This window comes from Symphodus melops (assembly GCF_947650265.1).
Source record: "Symphodus melops genome assembly, chromosome: 18".
Lineage (NCBI taxonomy): Eukaryota > Metazoa > Chordata > Actinopteri > Labriformes > Labridae > Symphodus > Symphodus melops.
Window position 1 is genome coordinate 19,856,314 of NC_136708.1, and position 21,549 is coordinate 19,877,862.

The 21,549-nt window shown below is 45.3% G+C and overlaps 2 protein-coding genes across 4 annotated transcripts; both read left to right on the forward strand.

Annotated features, from left to right (window-relative positions):
- Positions 1 to 446: 446 nt before the first annotated feature.
- Positions 447 to 12,063, forward strand: clspn (claspin). The gene is made up of 24 exons (XM_079368416.1): positions 447 to 689; positions 1,955 to 2,072; positions 2,327 to 2,724; positions 3,154 to 3,303; positions 3,677 to 3,724; positions 3,813 to 3,885; positions 4,256 to 4,358; positions 4,495 to 5,051; positions 5,158 to 5,346; positions 5,531 to 5,697; positions 5,823 to 6,013; positions 6,114 to 6,166; positions 6,252 to 6,445; positions 6,575 to 7,100; positions 7,272 to 7,305; positions 7,531 to 7,618; positions 7,711 to 7,832; positions 7,919 to 8,080; positions 8,352 to 8,473; positions 9,022 to 9,149; positions 9,281 to 9,401; positions 10,236 to 10,315; positions 10,721 to 10,882; positions 11,537 to 12,063. Exons 1-24 carry the CDS (start codon positions 663 to 665, stop codon positions 11,660 to 11,662), a joined length of 3,939 nt encoding a protein of 1,312 aa, XP_079224542.1. The 5' UTR covers positions 447 to 662; the 3' UTR covers positions 11,663 to 12,063.
- A 5,624-nt stretch (positions 12,064 to 17,687) lies between these two features.
- Positions 17,688 to 21,295, forward strand: c19h1orf216 (chromosome 19 C1orf216 homolog). Of its 3 annotated transcripts, none has more exons than XM_079367648.1 (2): positions 17,688 to 17,795; positions 19,729 to 21,295. In XM_079367648.1, exon 2 carries the CDS (start codon positions 19,751 to 19,753, stop codon positions 20,792 to 20,794), a length of 1,044 nt encoding a protein of 347 aa, XP_079223774.1. In that variant the 5' UTR covers positions 17,688 to 17,795; positions 19,729 to 19,750; the 3' UTR covers positions 20,795 to 21,295. The 3 variants fall into 3 exon arrangements, with proteins under 3 accessions (XP_079223774.1, XP_079223773.1, XP_079223772.1); XM_079367647.1 differs by lacking the exon at positions 17,688 to 17,795 and adding an exon at positions 17,833 to 17,944; XM_079367646.1 differs by lacking the exon at positions 17,688 to 17,795 and adding an exon at positions 18,031 to 18,210.
- Positions 21,296 to 21,549: the final 254 nt, after the last annotated feature.

Below are 21,549 nucleotides of genomic sequence, written 5' to 3' on the forward strand. Positions count from 1 at the left end.
AAAAACACAGCATTTTGCATTTTGCAGAGCTCTATTTGAGCTAATTGCACTCCTACCGAACATTAGACATGCTATTAGCAGTTTATGGTTATTTGGTCAGGTGTTGCAAGTTAGCTTTTTGCCAAAAACACTCATAGCACAACTTATGCATTGTTATGCACTGTTATGCATGTAACAGCACCAATGTCACTGTATGTGCAAGACAAATAAATAATTAAATACATCTCATCAGATGGTTCATCATTATCGGGTCCATCGTGGGGGAAAAAATGTGCAAAATCTTTCTTTAAACGCTTTAAATCAACCCCCCTCCCCGCCCGAAAACTCCTGGTATTTTAAAATCAGTTCCCACCCAGATGTGACGTCAAGGTGGGCGGATACAAACGCAGCCGATGGACCAATGGGAAAGCGAGAACGGTGCGATTGACACAGCGGTTTACCGGTGACGACAAACTGCAGGGCCAGCTGTCACGGCGCGCGAAAGATCAAAAATCTTCTATTCGGTTTGTAGGCGGGAGGAAGAGGAGCTGACCGGGCTAAAAAAACACCTCCTAAATGTGCTTTAAACAGCCAAAATAGCCTTTTGTGTCGCGCCGACATTTATGTTTGGAAGTGTTTTGTGAATCGTGGAAGAGTTTTATTTGACTGAAGAGCGGACAAAGATGAGCCTGGTACTTTCTCAACAGCAGGTGAGGAAACACGAGCTGCTAGTTTAGTTTTGGACGAAACAACGCGAACAATTCGGACTTGCACACATGTCTCTGCTTGTGAGGACTTATTGGGATAGATTAGCATTCACTAAATGATGCAAAATAACATTATTGTGTTTTTTACAAGTAATTTTAGCCTTAGCCAGGAAGCTAACTCTCAGGGTTAAACCAGTCCGGATAGTAGTCCTGGTCCTGGTCTAGGCCTGGCCCCCTCCATTAGACGCGTTGTATTTTGTTGAGCAAAAAGCGAACCATATTATCCAAGTGATTACTCAAGCTAGTCATCTGTCTGTGCACACATGAAGGGTTTTTTGTCATGTATGTTGTTTTAGTTATCAAAGTGGAAAAGACGTTAAGACGCTAACGTCACGTACGTGCTCATTGTTTAGTTTATTGCAGGGCGCCATTGATTCAACTCAACAACCATCAGGGTCCATTTACTTACAAAAAACAACTTAAATGCTTCATGTTGTTTTCTCATATATATATATATTACTTTTACTGGGTATTTCTTTTTTTTAATTATTTATATATATATATATGTGTGTGTGTGTACGATAAGTTTAAGCCCTGCTCACTGTCCTTGTTTTAGGTTTTAATTCTAGTTTTTGTTTAAAAAAAAAAAAAAAACAGACTACTGAACACACGCCCCAAATTTATAAGATCTATATCAGTTATAAGAAGGAGGATTTTACGGGTTACGGGAGTCTGACTTCTAAAATGAAAAAGTTAATGTAAAATATTAAAGTGAGTGACGGTGCACCTTTCTTTAACAATCAACCCCTTCTTATTCAAGATAACTTTATTTGTCATTTTTCTCATGAATCTGCATACATTCAAAAAAGACGTGATGCTCTTCTCCCAGCCCCCCAAGCTGAAAACAACAACACCATATAGGATAAAATCATACCATTTATGTGATTTCAGGATTAGCATAAAAAGTACAAAGGTGCGATTTTTTTCGAGGGGAAATTTTGGCGTTGCAGCAACACAAAGAAAAGGAGCACTAGTGAGTAGTACAAAAAAGAATGAAAGCAGGATAGATGAGATAAATAAAAATGATTTAAAGTTCGGTTGTATCATTAATAGAGTTGCTTCTACAGGCTGCTGGAAGTGAGAAATATCAACCTTGAAGGCATGTTTAATATTGTACGATACACTGACTTCCTCGAACACAGACTGCAGACCTGATTCGCCGTTAGAAAGTACACACATTGATGGTTAAATTGCATTTCGTCTCGCAGGCTGAGGGACTCCCGGTGGTGGCTCAAACGGCAGCAGAGAGTGATTCAGACAGCGGGATGGGCTCTCCAGAGGAGGAGACGGTCACAGATACAGCCAACAAAAGAGAAGAACTTAAAGGTGAAGTGTCACAACAAGGGGTGATGATCCAGCCTCAGACAGAGCAGAGACACTTTAGCTGTGCAAATGAGGAATCCATTTGTTAATGTCTGTGAAATAAGAGGAAAGTGTGACATTATACACTTAAGGTGCTTACAGGGAAACTGACCTGCTTTGAAAAGCATTCCTCAACTACTGTGAAAGGATGTTGGCGACCATTCAGATTATTATTATTATTATTTTTAATCGTTTCCTAAATCTACTCTTCTTCTCAGATTCTGATGATGAAGACGTGGCAGTTCACCGAAAGCCTCATCGTAATGCCATCAGAGACAGCGACAGCGAGGAAGAGGAGGCTCCTTCCGCAGAGAACGGCACGCACATGGCTGAATCGCTGGTTTTATCGGCCTCCAGCGGAGACGAGATGGAGACCGGGGAGGCGGCGGAGAAGAACGAGAGGAAGCAGAAGACCAAGCGAATCAGTCGTGCTCCCATCGACAGCGACGATAGTGAAGCGGAGCGAGCGAAACGCGGTGAGGTGGAGGAGCAACAGGAGGGAGTCAAATCGAAGAAGAGGGAGAAGAGTCAGAGACATCGAGAGAAAAAAGAGAAACGCAGCAAAGCAGTGGAAAAACTGAAGAAGAAGAAAAAACGACTCTCTGAGAGGAGTGAGGTTTGTGCAGCTTGCTGATTTCTTTGAGCCACACTTTAGTTCTTATGCTGCAGACTTTTATTACTTTCTCCTCTAGTCTTGTCTTTAAATGTACTCGGGGGGGGGGATCAATTTTCAATGTCAAAGAAAGCATAAACAATCCTAAGAAGGTGTTTTATGTGCAGTACACTTTTCTGCTTTTGAATCTATTTAGATAATTCTGAAAGGTTTGACTGTTTGCATCATCTTTTTGGAGAGTTGATGGCCTGGTGGTTAGTGTGTCAAACTTCTCTCTCTCTCTATCTTTATTTAATTGTGGTACACAAATTGCACTGGACTATAAATTCCTCAAATTAATCAAAACTTCCCCCCAAACACTCAATTTTGCAGGTAGAATGATGGATACAGGTGGACTATAATTAAGACAAGCTTGCTCCCTCTGTGTCTCAGGAAGCGCCGCTCCCTCGAGCCCTGAACGACAGTGGATGCCTGCTGGGAGACACAGAGCTGTTTGACACCGGACTGAACGATGAAGAGGAGGAGGAAGAGTCTCTGGAGGCCATCAGAGCAGCTGTTAAACAGAAGATGAAGAAGCACAAGGTGTGCATGATGGCTGTGTGAAATGAATGTCACATCTTCAATACTTCAACGTTGTAATTATCGCTCATGTTTTGTGTTTTTATTTTTTACTGAAATGGATTAAGAAAAAAGAAAAGAAAAATTGAATTCTGATCACCTGTAGCTCGGTCCAGCAGGAGTTTAAACTCTTATAGAAACAGAATACTGTTAGAGAGATGCTGAAAGAGTGAAAGCATGGCACAGTGTTGGGTATGAATTTGTGCACATGCTTAGAAAGGAATAAGTGTTAATTATTGCTACTTCTTATGCATTGTCATTTTTGAATGTTGATTGTCATACAGTGTCCTGAAAGGCGTTTATGAATAAATTGTCTTATTTATTGTTATTGCTGCAGGATCCTCTTCTGGACGAGGAGGAAGACGTAGAGAAACCTCAGCGTGTGGTATGTTGATTGTGTTTTTAAATACAGTACTTCATGAACACCACATCCAGGTAAAAATTCATTCTCAACATGTGCTTTTTATGTTCAGGAGAGGAAAGCTGCACGCGCCAGCAAAGAGGCGATGAAGCAGCTCCACAGTGAGTCTCAGAGGCTCGTCAGAGGTCAGTTCACTCTCCTTCATCTCTCCCTCTGTGTTTTTATCAGGCTGATCTGGATCATAGATTTGTTTTATCCTGAATGTATTCTCTCTTGAAATACAATGAGGGGGGGGGGAGTCTTCCCACTCCTCGCACTCTACAAGCTGCTTTTCCTGGACAGTACGCCACTGTTTGCTTTAAACGCCCCGTTATGACCACATGATGGGGAAAAGATGGTCAAAAAAAAAAGTGGCACTGCCATCCTTTCCTGCGTTCTCATGTTTCCCTGCAGAGCTCCCAAAACACAACCAATGATATGTTTTAAACTGGTATAATGGTGCTACTGGTATATTGGACACAGTCTTGACCTTTGACCTTCTCTTTCCCTTTGAAGAGTCTACTCTGGGCCTGCCCTACCACATCCCTGAGCCGAAGACAATCGACCAGTTTTTTAAGAAGAGAGCCAGACCAGAGGGTCCTGCCATGGCACTGCTGAAGTAAGTGATAGACAGAAATCAGATTTTTAAGATTTCTTATTTGACTAGAGTTTTAAAAGTTCCCAATTTATTTCTGTCTTGAGTTAAAAGTCCAAAGGCTGCCCTGATATATTAACGACAATCTTTTTCCATCAAGATCTTCAAAGTATTCAGCCGTGATGTTGGAGACACCAGCAGCTCCTCCCACTGATCCACCCAGCGAGCAGGACTCGTCTCCCTCTCTGGATCTGTCCTCCACTCAGATCCAGCCCATCCCTGAGCCTGCCGCCACCTCGTCCCCGCAGAAGGAGAGCCCGAGCGAAGCCAGAGAAACTCCCGACAGCCTCGATCCTGAGCAGGAATCTGGACCGATGCTTTACCTCTCCGAGAGCCTGCAGGAGTCTGAGACGGCAGATGGATCAGCGAGACCTGAATCAGGAGGAGAAACCTCTAATGTGCTTTTAGACCCGACCATGTCTGACTCTAATGTCCTGCATGGAGAGCCTGGATCTGGGACTTCGTTGGAGCCGTTAGCAGCTCAATGTGGGAGCGAGGCGCCGGCTCCAGCAGAGCCTTCTGCTAAGCAACCCACTAAACCCAAAAAGGACAGACTTGCCATGTTGAAGAAGCTCGGAGTGGACCCTCCACCCGTTGCTAAACTGTGTCCAGATGACGGGGCCTTCGTTCAGCTGGAGCCTCCTCAGCTTAACCCAGGTGGGAACCGATCCGTTTTAGGATTTCAGCAAAAAAGAAACATGTACTGTTAGATGAAGCGCTTATGTTTAATATCTTTTTCTTTCCTTTTTTTTTTTCCACCAAGGTTTGGAAGCCCTTAAAGTGCGTTACCTCCGTCATGTCCAACCACCAGCTCGCCCTCAAGTGGAGCGTACAATGCAGCTCAACATCATCTGCAAGGACAGCGCCCCCTCTGGCCAGGAGGAGCTGCACACTGAGACGGTCACTGTTACTATTAAAGAGGGCGCAGAGGAGCCTGCGCCAACCAAACCAGGTACTGTGGATACACTGAGAGGACCGAGTTTCTACAAACCATCAGGCTTTATTACTTAAAGAACACACTCGAGACCAGTGGACCTAAACTGCGGACTGGGTCTTTAAATTGACTATGTCTTGATTTCCAGTTTGATAACCTCCATCCTTCTTTCTGTTTTTTTTTTGTTGTTTTTTTGTCCCAGGAGAGAAGCTGCTGACTCTGAGGCAGCGTCTGCAGCTCGCCATGGCCCAACGCAGACAGGAGGAGCGGGCACGCAAGGCCGAGCTGAATCGCCTGGACAACGAGGAATGTGGGGAGGAGGAAGAGGAGGAGGAAGAGATGACGGATGATTCCGAGGAAGAAGAAGAAGTAAGAGGACGCTTTGAGTTTGCACAGATTTGGAACAAATGAGTCATTACTTAGGTTGCTCAGATTGGAGGAAGCTGAGTGTCCTTACTCAGGACTCGCATTAACTCGGCCTTCTCTTGTACCAGGGTTTGGATGACTTACTGGGAGGTGATGATGGTGAGGAGGAAGAGGAGGAGGAGGAGGAGGAAGGCAGTGTGGCTCAGAGTATCAGGAGCACTTCTCCCGTGGCTCGGATCAGACCGTCTCCAACTCCTGACCTCGTTAACACAGACGGCACGCTGATGTTGTTCCCCGGCAACTCCTGCTCTCGCACCGGGTACGAAGGGGCCGGACTGCCCGCTTGTGTTCGTTTGTCTCAGATGTTTCTCACACTCATTCAGCTAACGCATCACGTGCTCCCTTCTCCTTTTGTCTAGTGACGGTGTTAGAAGGTCTGGTCCCTCTGGACAGGACAGCAGCAACAAGATGGGTATGTAGAGTTCTTTGAACACGACGTCACTTATCTGAACTTTTCTGGAGCTGGACTGAATGCTCTTTATCGATCTCGTCCACAGAAGAGGACGACTCTCTGTCCCTGCTGAAGGATAACAGCCACAACAGCAGCTTCGAGCTGGCGGGATCCATGATCACCTCCTACCAGCCCGTCAGCCACCAGCGCTCTGCAGGACGATGCATCTCCAACTCCTCCATGTTCCGCTCCCCGTCTCCCTGCCTCTTCAGGCCCAGCTTCCTGGGATCTGCCTCGAAGGTACGTCCGGTTTGTTTATCACCCCGAGAAGTGTAGCTGAAACCAAAACAGAAAAAAACACTTTTATACCTCAGCTGTTTGCTTTTAAATGTTTGAATTATTCTTTTTTTTTTTTTTCCCCTCCTTCAGAGTTCAGGGAAACTTTCTGAGCCTTCTCTCTGCCTCCCCGTCGAGGACTCGCAGGACTTGTACGCGCCTCCATCCCCAGGAGCAGACTCTGGGCTCTTGGGTGGCGCAGCTTCCGGCCCCGGCCTGGGAGGAGACTCTCAAGGTCGCTTCTCGCTGGAGGACGACACCCACTCCCAGTTACTGGACGCAGACGGCTTCCTGAACGTGGGGCCGCGTCCCGGCGCTCCCCGCTCCCACAAGAGGCAGCTGATCCTGGACAGCCTGGACGAGAACGCCATGGACGCGAACATGGGGGAGCTTTTAGGTTTTTGTTCGGGGGGCTTCGGGACGAGGGCGGAGAGCGGCTCGAGTCGCGCCGCGGGCCTGGGAGAGACGCAGGAAGAGGAGCTGCTGGGGCTGTGCTCCGGAGCCTTTCCGACCACACAGACGGGAGAGAAGCAGAGCGGGACAGAGGAGAGTAAAGACGGGTCCGATCATACCGTGGAGCAGCTGCTTGGCCTGTGCTCGGGGAAGTTTCCTAGTCCAGGTAAAGGAGTGCGGCCTGTCCACCTTTTCTATGAGCACAGTGATGAAGAGTCTGTTTGAGGATGTTTGGCTTCAGATTCTGAGACTTGAGATGTTCTGAACGTCTATTTTGAGTCGTTTCCTGTCGAGGTAAACCCGAACGTACCTTTGTCTCCTTTGCTGCCACGTTTAGGTTCTGCCCACACGGCTTCACCAGCACAACAAAGGTACTGTACCAAGACGCATTTATTTCTACATCTAATGATTCTGACGTCCAAAACAACACCTGTCTTTAAAAGACTGTTTGTGATGTTTTACAACGTGTCTTTTAGTGTGCTTGTCTTTACAAATTCTCGTGTTTTTGTTTTTGTGTTTTTTGATACCTTACTTCAGTGAATAAGAAAACGTGTACATGCAGAATAAGATAGTAAAAGTTGTCTCTCTGTTTAAAGTCAAAAGAAGCCAGAGGAGGAGGAGGAGGAAGAAGAGGAGGACTGCGAGTTCCGGCTTCTGTCAGACGTAGAGAGTCACAGTGAACAGGTCGTTATTTCCCTCCATAAACGTCACTCCATGTCGAATGAATAGACGTCTTTTATCAGCTCAGTGACAAGTTCAATGTTTGTTTGATTCAGGAGGACAACGATGGCGACAGTGTGGACGAGGACAGAGGAGAGGAGGAGGACGATCATGAGGTAGAAGAGGAGGAGATGGAGGGTGTGTTCGCACATCGCCGGCTGAAGAAGAAGAAGAAAATGTGAGTGTAGAATCGATCCATGTCGGACTCGTGAGAAGATTAGACTCCAGTCCAGGTTCAAACGGGCTGCTGCGTCCTCTTCACAGGCGCCTTGCTGATTACCTGGAGGCGGAGGCGGAGCTGTCAGGCAGCGACCTGGGCAGCGAGGATGAGGACGAGGGCGGACAGAGTGAGTACGAGGAAGAGGAGCTTCTAGAAGAGCTTCCATCTGATGAAGAGCTGCAGGACCAAGTCAACAAAATCCACATGTGAGTAACGACTCGACAGACGTCTGCAGCTGGTGGCTGACTTCCACGAGCTTAGAGCAACTATAACTCAACCTAATTGAACTCACAATAAGAAGACGTTGGACTCTTACAGTCTGGATGAGTAGATGTTCTTAATCAGCAGATCAATAATTTTTGTCAGGTGAATAAAGATTCAGATCGATGCTTTCCTCCCCTGCAACCTTTTTTTTTATATTCCCCCCTCAGAATGGTTTTAAACTCTCATGACGGTTATCTGTGATTGATTCTTCAGGAAGCAGATCATGGATGATGACAAGCGTCGTCTGAGACTCTACCAGGAGCGTTACCTTGCCGACGGCGACCTGCACTCCGACGGCCCTGGAAGAGCGCGACGCTTCCGTTGGAAACACATCGGTGAGTAAACGAGGGAGGAGACAACCGGAACACCGAGTTTAAAATCAGCTCGCGTGCCGGTCGGCTTCATCAGAGGTGGCAGCAGGAACAGAAGACAACAAACTCTGATAGTGGATTTAACGCCGCTGACCGCGGTCACACGAGCCAAATCTGACCTGTGGCTCCTCCTGCACGTCATCCTCCACTCTGACTTTCACCCAGATTTACTATTCTATCTAATAAAAGCACAAGAGCCCAAAAATGATCCGACTGCCGGGCCTTCACCCGGTTCTGATACTTTTAAAAAAGCTCGGCCTGCTGATCCTGATTTTTCATTGACAACTTTTGGTTGATGATTCATCGTAATGTCCATAATAAAACAACACAAATCTGATCTCAATCATACAAATCCTTTTATTATCTGTGTTCTGCTCTCATCGAGGCTCCATATATGTAGAGTAGATCTTAATGAGTCTAAATATGAAAACAACAACAAAAGGTTTGAAAGGAGACCGAAGAATCTTCTCTTCAAAGTTTCTCAGAGTTTCTGTTTTGAATCCCTCCTCCAGACGATGGTTTCGACGTGGAGCGGACGGGAGCAGAGGGAGAGGAGGAGGAGGAGGATGAAGATGTGGACCAGTCCGAGGTCCAGAGGAGGAAAGAGAGGCTGGAGAGAGAGCAGTGGCTCAGAGAACAGGTGGGTGGTGGGAATCTTTTCCCTGTAAACAAACTAAATGTGAGCGAGTCTACGGCACGGTTGGATCCACCTCACTTCCTCTGTGTGTTCTGCGATCTTGTCTTCATTTTTCTCTCTCTGTCTCGTCTCAGTCTGAACAGAAATCCAAGAAAGGGGAAGATTTGGACGCAGACGACGAGAAGATAGAAGAGGAAGACAGCCACTTCATGAAGCTGGCCAAGAAGCTGACGGCCAAGACTCTGCAGAGAAAAGGTCAGTGTGGAAGAAGCTCTCGAGTTTCAAAAACACCAAGACATGGAAACAAACAAACTTGATAGACTTCATTTTTCTGCAATATTTTCAATTGTTAAAAAAAAAAAAGTTCACACAAGGCTGCATACTCAACTACAGACAGAAATACAACAGTGCTGAAAACTTCCTGAAACAGATATTTCCTGTTTGAAGTCCAGCTGTTCATGAATACACTAAAATAAGAAGTATTTATCATTTCTGTGAATATTTAGAGAATTAACTTCAAACGCATGAACACTCCTCGTGTGAATAAATCTTCGGCTCTTTGCTGTTAAAAATTGTCCCTGACAGTAATTCAAGTCCTAATCACACACTCCAAACTCTGGCGTTTGTCCAAGCCGTGTGAGCTCAAGCGAGCGGACACAGAAAGTGCTGCCAAGAGTTTCTTCCCGTTGCTCATTTCCCCCAAAACAGTGGATTCATTCGTTCCTGGAAGAAGAAACATGACTGAAGACTGAGCGCCTTCATGTCATATTCATGAGTTTTTGTTACTGGACGCTTCGCAGCAACATCACATCCACATTACAAAGCGAGCTGGACGACAGGAACTCAGTCTTCTTCTTCTTTAAACTCAAAGTAGCGCTTACGTGAAGACAAATAAATGCCTCGGAGAAACAAAGACAACAGATTTAAAGATATCACATACGAGCTATCAGGCTGCACATGCAACGCCCCCCCCCCCCCAAAAAAAACAAAAAAACATGTAAACAACGTGGCTTAAGAGGAAGGCGGGATAAACTGATGGGTTTTGTTCGAGCTGTTTGTCATCCTGACTTTTCACATCTCTTTAAACAGAACCTCCTGCGGCGCCACAACCAGAGAAGAAATCAACAGCGGCCCTCAATCCCTTCCAGAGACCCTCGCAGCCCTTACAGGTACGTTGTTGTGACTCATGTGTGTGTGTGTAAGAGTGTAAACGTTTCTTTTATAAAAATCTTTGTGGAAAGCTTGAACCCCTCACATGTTGCTGAACTCGTACGCTCATTCTCGTGACTCCCGTCGTATCGTCACTGACGACGTTCAGAACTCAGGAGGAGGCGTGTGAAAGAATGTCCTCGAGGTCAAGCCTCAACCTTGTGCTGACTTTTTTTTATTTGATCTGACAACTTCTGTGTGGATGAGAAGAAGATGACAAACTAACGTCTAAACAGAGGATATATATATTTTTATAATGTTGACCTTTGTGGTGTAACCGTTAAAAAAAAAACCTCACTGAAAGGATCTAAACCGGTGCATATGTTAATCCCTCTGATCTGCTGTATTTCCTTGTGGTCGTCCAGGTGAGGAGAGGCTCTCTCCTGAGTCAGCCTCGGTCCGTCCTGCAGAAGCTGGCCTCCATCTCAGACGGGAACCCTCTGGCGCCCAGAAACAGCCGAGGATTCCTGTTCCAGACGTTGTCTCCCGAGAAGGACGGCAAAACGGCAGACGCTCCTCAGAAACAGGTGAGTGAGAGGAAGTCACGTGGTGTCACAGGTGTGCATGACAGAGCCGGGTCTTTAGAGAGAGAGACGGATTAAAGGGAGGGGCTTCAAACCATCGATCAGCTGTCATCAGAGTGATTGGCGTCGCTTTTAATCACGTCGTTATTAGAGCATGTATAAGACGTGCATGTTTGTTTACTGAAGGTCTCAGTAAAACAAGCAGGCAGCACTTCTCATGTCTATAATCATCTCCCGACAAGTGTCCGTAACGCTCTCCAGCCGTTTGCATCAAACAGATCATCTAACTGTCCGCCTTCAGTTTGATCCATCCCGTGCGTCTGCTTCTTTCAAGATGTGACCGTTCGGAAATAATCACACAAAGTAGGAAACTGTGGAGGCTGCACACTGTGACAGTCATGTGAGTGTGACTGCTGATTTATGGATTCGGATGTCTTCTACATTTCTGACACTAGGGGGAGCCAAAGCACCAATGCTCCTCCTGAACACCAGCACACACAAGATTTTTTTTTTAAAAACTGTTGCCTGGCAGTTCTTCCCAAGAATCATTAATCACAAATCAACCGCTGACGTAATGTTTAACACATGAATTAAATTAAATTAAAAGGTTTTCATGCTGTACATGTGTGTGTGACTCTGTTGGTGTCTGACCCTCAGATGATGAAGAAGAGGATGGCGGTGGAAACGGTGAACCCGGCAGCTAAGAGGGTCTGCAGGGAGAACAAAGCGGCCGCACAGACTAAAGGCCCGCAGAGGAGCATCTTCAACTTCCTGGGCCAGTGAGGTCACAGAAACACACTAACTTAAAGAGCATCATCAGCAGGCCCACTGATGAAGGGAAGCGTTTACTAACTCGATAAGACTTGAAAAATGAAGGAGGTGAAATGGCGGTTACGTGTCGAGCCGTCCAATCAGCGTCCTGCCCGCTGGATCCATTTCAGATCTCTGCGTTGTGTTTTTACATGTTTACAAACTGAAGAGCACCACTGGAGTGTGTTTTGATTTTAAACATGGCGACTTTTTGAATCCATCAGACGCCTTCAATGACCACGTCTGAATGATGTGGTCATAAAACCTTTTATCATGTAAATAGGATTTATTTAGTTTTGAATGACTAGGGATACTTTCATATGATGATTTTAAATGGATGTTCTAACATGTAAATAAAAGTGTATTTTAAGACATTTTCATCTCCTCACCTTTTTTTGTCCTCTTGACGTGCAACCAGCTTCTTTAGCTCCTCTGTAGGTGGTCTTGTAGCTAGAGAGGTGCCAGGTTACTTCCTGAGTACTGGATTGGTGCTCTTGAGCAAGGCATCAGACCTCCAACAGCTCTGATATGCTCCCTGTGTAGCATCTCGTGTGTGTGTGTGTGTGTGACAGAAGCAGGTGTCTCAATAAAAACACCAATATTCTCCTCAGGGATTTATAAAGTATTTAAATAAGATTAACTCAACTTGAACTATGACTGAACCAACAAGCAGCCACTCAGAGCTCACTGTTAAAACAGCATCCGTTTAAAGTTTGGGAAATAGGTGATTTTAAATTTGGGCATGAAAAATTGAAAAATTCAAATCTGAAAAAATGATTGATGATGCATGAGGGCTGTGTCAGCAGATATCGTCCCTGTTGCGGGCCGGCACTGATGTCAGTATACCCATTTGTTTCTGTTGGGACCCCTCAGGTTTCATGCTGGTGTGTTAGTCCACCTCACTTCTGATTTTTATTGGGCAGAGGAAGTCACCTGTTGGACTAATGGGTTTTCATTTGGAAAATGTGTTCATCTCTCTCTCTCTACGTGAAATCTACACAATAACTACTTTAAATCAAAGTCTTAAAATATTTGAAATGGCCTAATCCACTTCGTTTTTTTCTTTTTTTTTATCATAAAGTAGTCTCCTCGTTTCCTCCATACCAGGCACCAAGTGATGCTCGACTGACTACCACACATACAGGAAAGCAAAGTATTCTTCATCTTAGTATCAACTCCCTCTGGATTTCTTCAGTGACATTTCAAAGGATCCTTTTAAGACAGGTTTCTAGATGTCTGTGAGAGGATTTGTTTTGATTACTTGTGTTGCTTATGTAACTTTTGGGGGAATTTTCCTCCTTTTAGTAGCTTTAACAGGTTTCATCAACAAAGACCGTTTTCAAAGCGCTCTTCTCCCTGAGGTCATGGCATGCTGCTTACTGGGATTCAGACGTTTCTAACACCACTCTTAGATGCTGGTCCGGCCTCTTCACACAACAAAGGTCACTCAAAGAAAACTTGAGGTGACGATGGCACATGTAACACTATTATCTCCACCTCCACACTTTGAGACTCTTCAGCTCTCTTCTTCCTAACTGCTTTAAAACATAATTGCAGTTTAGAGACTAATGATTTGCTAAGTGGCTAATAATAGGTCGGCGTTAAATGGAGGGTCGTCTAACGAGCCCTTTCATGTCTCTCCATCTCATTAGTAGCCACGGTGATTAGGAGGAGGTCCCGGGGTTAGGAGCGGGCGCAGGAGGCCCCATTACACATCATTAGGGGCCAACGCCAGGAGGGTCTGGAATGAACCCCCGTGGAGGAGACCTGCATAACGCATGCAGCTTCACCTGCAGGCAGGCCAGCTTAAGTCCTCCTGTTAGAGCTGTTATTAGTTTTACCTTTGTTTAAAAAATGTCATCTGAAAACACACTTGTGGATTTTTTTTTCTGGTTGGAAATTTTAAGAGCAAAAAGATGCTTTAGGCCAAAGAAATCCGATTATGCCGCGTCTATCATTATCTTTGAGCCATTACAATGCAATTAATAGAGAAAAAGACTTGACTCAAGTCCGGAGGGTCTTTTTTCAGGGTCAAGAAATCAATTCTAATTGGAATTTAATAGGAATAAAATATTTGCAAGTTGGAGAGTAATTCAGCATAAATGTACTCTTTATTCCTCTTTTTTTTCCTCTTCTGTGCATCAACACCACAAACTGAATTTCACAACTTTATTTAACCCCCCTGAGAGGAATTGTACGAGGTCAGCGCATTAAACCCCCCCCCCCCCTCTGAACTCCCAATTCTCTCCACACTTGACAGAGGAGGAAGGTTACACGTTTTGGCACGGCTTCTAAATATCTAGAGGACAAGACACGGATCTGGTTTTATTCAGATTTATGGGGAAGTGGAGGAGAGAGAGAGGGCAAAGGGTGGAATAATTGAAGAGAAACATGAGCCGTAGCACCCAAAGGGAGTGTGCAAGCTTGTGTGTCATGACTGCGTGTCTGCTCACATCTACGCCTTTAAATAAACGTGTGGAATTAGTGTGCAAAGCAGCCCTCTCGTGCTGGATTAGCGGTCCAATTTAGCACGTCTTGGCTAATTTGGCTTTTTTGTTTTTGTTTTTCTTGAGGTCCAGCAGGCTTTTTTTTCCTCTGTTACAGTCTCAGCGTTGGGGATCTGACAGCGTGGGCCCAAGGGTGCTGGTGCCGGGCCCCCCCCCCCCCAACCCCCCGATGTCTGCCCTAGGCCCCTGTCACAGACGAGACTGGTGGTTGGAGCAGATGTGGAGCTGAACTGAAGGGAAGTGGGTCACGCTGCTGCAGGCTGTGTACAATCCAAACAAGGTCTTATTATGCACAAGGTAAGTCATGCTCCTTTTTTTTAACGTGCGAGTGTTACCATTATAATAATCTGTCTCCCCCACTCCTCCCCTCTCAGGAGGCCTCACACACAGATGACCCGAGTTCAGTCTATCACTCCTTCTATCAGTGTCCTCTGTAGTTGTCTTTTGTAACTAGTTTTTTTTTTTGCACAGAGAGAAAGATGGAGGGAGAGATGATTTTGCGTGTGACGAGGCCTTGGGCGGACGGCTGTGTTTGATGTATTTTTTATGTGCTTAGGCTACTAGTGAACGATGGGGAGGAAAGGGAGCGAGGGGAGGGGAGGGAGGAAGGACGCCTGGAGCTGATGCACTTGAATGGGGATGTTGTTGAAGGAGAAAAGAGGGGATGGGGGGGAGTGTGTGTGTGTGTGTGTGTGTGTGTGTGTGTGTGTGTGTGTGTGTGTGTGTGTGTGTGTGTGTGTGTGTGTGTGTGTGTGTGTGTGTGTGTGTGTGTGTGTGTGTGTGTGTGTGTGTGTGTGTGTGTGTAGAAAAGGGAGGGAGGATGCAAGGTTCTTTCTGCCGCCAGCGACGACATGTCAGGGGGATGAGAGCAGGGTGGAGAGAGTCGGTGAACACTTGTTAAGTCTTTCTGATGTAGCCTCTCTAAAGGCTACCACACACACACACACACACACCTCTACAGTAGAAAACACACACACACACACATATTCAACTGCAGTGCCCTTAGATCTGAGGATTGACGATCACAAAAGCAGCCAGTCACCAGTCTGGAGAAATATCACACTGCAACAAATCCTCCATCTTTGCGAGGACTAAAAATATGTTGCCTGTCACCGTTGCATTGTGGGTAAAAGTTTTGACACTTTTCACCATCAGTAATTCCAGACATCATGTGATGTCATGATAAGACTTTTGACAAGCGATAGATGTTACAGAAAGTAGCAGAAAGTGTTGCAGGATTTGACCTTAAATCCACTTGTGTCACGTCCTCCAACTCCCAGAATGCCATTCAACGACCACCAGAGGACAGGCGTGACCTTTCCTTGTTGAACTCACAAAGAGAGACCTGGAGAGAGAAAAAACAGTCATGGCTCATGACCAACAGATGAGTATTCATAAGAAGTGAGTGAAAGTGAGGTTTGTCATTTGTTTGAGTCAAAAGTTCACTGAAGTTTCACAGGCTTCAATTGTTTCTGCTTTGATGAAATTCCCCTTTATGTAACTTTCAAACAAAAAAAACACACACTGACTATTTATGGCAATTTATTTATAGGCTTCACCCTTACAATTAAATGAAAAAAAAAAAAAAACCAGTAACAGACACCGGACAAAGTGCTGAAGCAGCAGAGGCACTCTGAGCAGGTCAAAAAGGTCCAGATGTACGTAGATGTTCTGAAGGCCTGGCGGTCGGGTCGAGCCCCATGTAGGGAGGCTGTAGTCTTCCAGATGGACGGCACTAGGTTCGAGTCCGACCTGTGGCTCCTTTCCTGCATGTCGTTCCCCACTTTTCCCTCTTGGGAGTGGGATTAAAAGTGCAGTAAGGAACTCAACAACTTCTCATTTAATATGAGTACAACTATGTTCTTGTGCAGCGGTTCTCAAACAGGGGCATCAGGCACTAAGATATGACAGGGGGGGAGTGGGTGGCCCGGGCAGGGGCACGGCCAGAGGTGGTCTTGGCCCACCTTGAAATCTAATAGGCCACTGAAATGAGTGCTGCTAATAATTCTGAAACTATGATTGGCTATTGAAGGAGGCTGGACTTCTGTAAAAATCAACGATTTGGGCTGCGTGGCAACAAGCTGGTCGTAGCTTTCTTTGCATTTTAATGCAGCACATTTGCTTTAACGTATAGTATTTGAAATGTGATGTTTGCAACACATCTTTGTGATTCCTAAACAAGCAAGCCAAGAAGACTACATGTTGCCACTCAGCTGTGTTTTAAAGGTGAAAAAAAGGAAAATATAACACTGAAAGTTAAAAACACGGGGCCTGACACGAAACGTTTAAGAACCTCTTTTATAACATGGGCCAAAGGGACACATTAATTCATTAAATATATTATTCTGCTTTTGGATATACAGGAGCTTTCATCACTTAAGTTACACAACAAAATATGCAGAACATAAACTCATGAAAAGTTTAAGTGGCTTACCTATATCGTCATTAAAATACGATTCAAACAAAAAGCCATATGTGACCCATTCAAACCCCTTAATCAGAAATGACTGACCAGAACGTTAACTTTTAGTAAAAGATTCAAACGTCTCTTTTTGTGATTGTCAACAACTCAAACTCCTGGGTACAAAAAGCAAAGACTGCGGCCACACAGATACTGAACTTTTCAAATACAGGGGCATGGACGTGTGTACATACTGTTTAAATATCTGTTTATTATTCTAGATTCTTCTTCTGTCTTTTTAAATGTGTGTGTTTTTGTGTGTGTATGTGTGTGTGTTGTTGTTCTCTATTTTACTGTTGCCATCATCTGCCCAGGGACAACACATGGTAATGAGCTAGTCAGCTAAATCTGGCACAAAGCGTCTTTTCTCCTCTGTGAAAAATGTTATTTCATACAATGCCTCTGATTCTAAGAAGATAAACTACATAACCCAAGGTAAACATCTTTAGACAAGTTGTAGGCTACATTTATAAAGATTGGAAATGTCCCTATCATTTTATACAACTACTTTAAAGTGTGTTGTAACTAATCTATTACTGCTTCATGAGTTAAAGTTCAGTTTCACTCCAAACTGAGTTTTTAAGCGTTCCCTGCTTTTAGACACAATGCACCATATTATGAAGGTTTACCATGTTTATTGGCTATGAAGCTGACTCTTCACTTTAATTTATAACGCACTTTAAACAGCCACAGCTGGGACAAAGTGCTGTACACACATGAGAAACAAAACATAAATAAAACAATAACAAAGTTAATGAAAAATAATAAAACATTAAAACAAGAAAGCCAAAGAATAAAAATGGGTGAGTGCAATCTGGCTTGTCATTTATATATAATCATTTGTTTGTGTACATTCAAACCTCCACCACAGCTGCACTTTGTTTCGTTTCCTCTGCTGTCCCAGCCCAGTTCAGGAAGCTATGAAGTCAGTCCTTTCTGCTCTGATTTCCCCCCCCCCCCCCCCCCCCCCCTTAGAATCACCGGGCTGCAGAGAGAGGAAGGGAGGAGGAGGGAGGAGAGAGGAAGAGGAAGATAAACATCACATAGGAGGGTCGGAGGAGGAGGGGGAGGAGGAGGGGGAACACTTTGGGAGGGCGCAGCGTCCAGCTTCTCCAGCGAGCTGAAAACCAACAGAAAGGTAAGAAAAATCCAGAACATCATGTTAATACATTCAATCGGTTCCGTGTCAGTCATCTGACTCTCCCAATCGGCAAATAAGAGATGAAAGGAAGACACTGAGGTTGTTTTTTTTACTGACACAGAGAGAGGAGACATCACTGATATGGGGTGAGCGTTACATAACGCCCAACATGACCTGTTTTTATCGCATTTACCTTCATTTTATTAACAGTATGTTTAAGCGTCGCTGTGGATAAATAAGGACTATCGTATTTGGTGTTTTTTTCTTTTCCCTTATGTTCATGACTGAGCGGTAAAATGCAACAATTTAACGCCATTGGTCGCTTTTTTTCCGTTTCCTGCCGTCGTCAGCGCAAAGACAGGCGTGTTTTTGAACAGCTGCGAAACATCCATCCAGCCGAAGGACCGTTTTGGTATTATTTTTTCCTCTTCTTTTCATCGCGTGTTTACCTTGTTGTGGGTATAAATGCTATATATTCCACTGCAAATGTGGTGCTATGTTGACAACACACGATTCTGAGGCACCTCGTTGTGTTTTTATGTTTAAATATCAGGTCTGTGGCGATTAAACGTGTCGCTTTTTTACACGAATAATCTGTGTTTTCGCCTCGTGACCGTCAGGCATCAGAGTGTGTGCTTGCCTGCCTGCTGCTGTGTGCGCGCGCTCCCGTCAAAGCCACAGTCAGTCGCTGTCCTTCAGCACCACGTGAACGCGCATGCAGTGGAGAGGAGAGGGGGATTGATTGACAGCAGCCTGAAGTCAGGATTAGAGAAATTTCCATTCTGAGGAGACATGTAAATATTTGATGCTAATAGAAATGGAGTGTGGGGGGCCAGCCTGTAGTTCTAGACAACAAGGAGTTTGGAGAGAGAGTGTGTGTGTGTGTGTAAGACTGTGATTGTGTGTTTGGGGTGGGATGGACTGTTGAACTCAATTTAATTTTCCAGGTTTACTCTGTTATGGCTCATCCAGTAGTGTTTGAGTGTTCCTTCTATTGTTTTTTTTTAAATCCACCTCTTTTATCCCGCATGTGAATTTCATTTACTGCACTTTTTTTTTCCCCAAAGCTGAAGATCACTTTTTTTCATCTTTCATGCAGCCACAGGTTTTGACTCATCTTTGTTCTAAAGAGAACTTGCAGACAAGAGAAAATTGCCGTCATAAGCTCTTTAACTTCTGGTGCATCATGCTGTTCAAAGCTGTGGATGTGTTACGAGCTTTCCTTCTGAGCCTCTGGAATGATTATCTAAGTTTTGTCTGGAAATCAAACTCATGGGATCATTAACAGGGAAATGGCTGCTGTCAGGAGAACATTAGAGCAGAACAACTGTAGGTTTAAAAACTGCCTCTGAGTGCTGTTGAACCCCAGATATCAATGGCTTTCTTCTGAGCATTTCAAACCTTTGGATTGTAAAGTTGATGCAATACCTTCAATTCAAACATTTGACTTTGGGGTTAGTATATATGTTAAAGGTGAAACTTGTTCCAACAGTAGGAATCACTTTCTGAAGTTAGTCACAACAGATTGCTTTCCACCAGTGAGTCTGCTTCTGCCCGTTAAAATCATGTTGTTTTTTTTCTCGCTCCTTTTTACAAACGGTAGGAGCGAGACGTGCCTCTTATTGAAACTTCAATTTATAACTTTTCCTGAGATCTCAATTCTCAGAGACTCTTTTTGCCGTCCTGGAGAGGATCAGCTTTGGTACAGAAAGGACAGGAAAACGAGAAAGAGGGTTGAAAACAAGCGACAAAGCTTCTTGGTTCGAATCGAAGCAGGAAGAGTTCTTCTTTTGAAGTTCTGCTGACGTGAAGTCGAACTCTTGGCTGAACTCAACTTCTTTTTGTGACTGCAGCTTTTGCATTGGAACATGTTTGACAGCACGCTTTGGTTCTTCGGCCCGCTCTGATGTTCTGTCTCTTGTGGTTTCAGTGAGGCTCAGTCGAGGTCAGTGATGCTCCATCAGGACCAACCTCTGAACTCGGCCTATGGAGGGAAGGGAGGCTCGAAAAATGTCTCCTCCTCGTCGCTGCAAAACAGGAAGGGCGACAAAGATGGCAACTTCAACTTCCTGCCGGGCAAAGACGACGAGGTCCTCACGGGCAACGGGGCTGGAGACGAGAACCGGAACCAGGTGCGTCCACGCAACTTAGGCCCGCTCGGTCGTGATCCTCCGAACTCCTCGCCAGCCTCTGGGTATCACCACAATTCTGGCGTTCTGTCGCCGCGATCCCGTATGCCCTGCTGGAGCCCGCTGGAGCCCCTGCCTGAAATCGAGACAGGGGATGACGGGTTCGGCAGGGTTCCTCCTGACGGCGCAGAGGAAGGAAGGATGGAAGAAGAAGTTAAGAGGATGATGAGGAGTCAGAACGAGGAGAAGCAGAGGGAGAAGGGTCAGGAAGGAGAAGAGGACGACGACGAATGGGGCGACAGCGACTCTGAGTCCGAGCTTAGCTACCAGTCCGGCGGCAGAATGTCTCCGCTCAACATGGACTGCGCAGGTGAAGGGATGCTCATGGGAGGCTGGGACCGCATTGGAGTTGGGGAGCCAAAATCGACCCAACAGGAAATCAACCAAACCAGAAACAGCAACAGAGAACCACCCGGAAGACGCAGGAGTGTCCCGCGCAAGTCTCTGACCGGAAGGAACCTGGGGAATCTTATGGAGGAGGGCGCAGAGGAGCAAGAAGGCGAAGACAATCGCTCCTCAGACTCCGACAGCGAGATGCCGGAGCTGATGGACGCGGTGTGGACGCTGCGAGACCGCGAGCACTTCAAGGCCCAGGAGATGGAGAAGCACCAGGTGCAGCTGACCATGTACCGCCGCCTCGCCCTCATCCGCTGGGTCCGCACCCTCCAGAGCCGCATCCAGGAGCAGCAGAACCGCCTGCAGTCCACCTTCGACGTCATCCTCACGCACAGGAAGGAACTGCTGCGTATGGGCGCCGCCTCTGCCGTCGCTAACACCGCGCCCCCTGCTGCTGTCAGCCAATCATAAAGAGAGGAGAGGGAAAAAGGAGGGACTGAAAGTGAAGGAAAACTGTTTTTTTTTTTCTTCTTTTCTTTACTTGTTAAGCATCTTCCCAGAAAGAAAAAAAAAACACAACTTCCCAGTATTTTGTCTGACAGGTTTGAGCTTCAAACTCATGTTTCTGATTGTACGCTCCCCAAACTCCAATTTCTTTACCCGTTTCCCGACCAGAGCATCAATAAATGTATCCGACTCAACTACAGAAAACTGGAATTAACCTCAAAATGTCTGACTTAGGATGTACACTGGAGACGATGAACAATGTTGTGTGAGAATATATTGATGTCAAGTGTTTGTGCTGTCTGTCTTTGAATTGATGTTTGTGTCAGAAAAAGAAGCCCTGCTGTACCCAAGAAGTATTGCAACTATCAGAGATTATACATCAGAGATGATTTATATGAGATAACGCTGTATATAGAGAGATGATAAGAGAATTACAAAGCATAAATAAAATGATCTTATATCCAACCATTTGTGTGTTGTGTGTATTTATTCCCCCGTGAAATTACATTTGATGAATTGTGTGGTTTTGTAATCAAATTGAAAATAGATTAAACTGAGGGGAAGTCCAATGGCTTGCCTGATAAACCCACTTTAAGGGCCCCTGAGGCTTCATTTAATTCCAGACCAGCATGTTGATTTGAAGTAGCAGGTTTATCAAAGCCCTCGCAGTGCAGATATGACTTTTTAGAAGGAGAGAAAAAAAAGGCCAGTTGTTATCT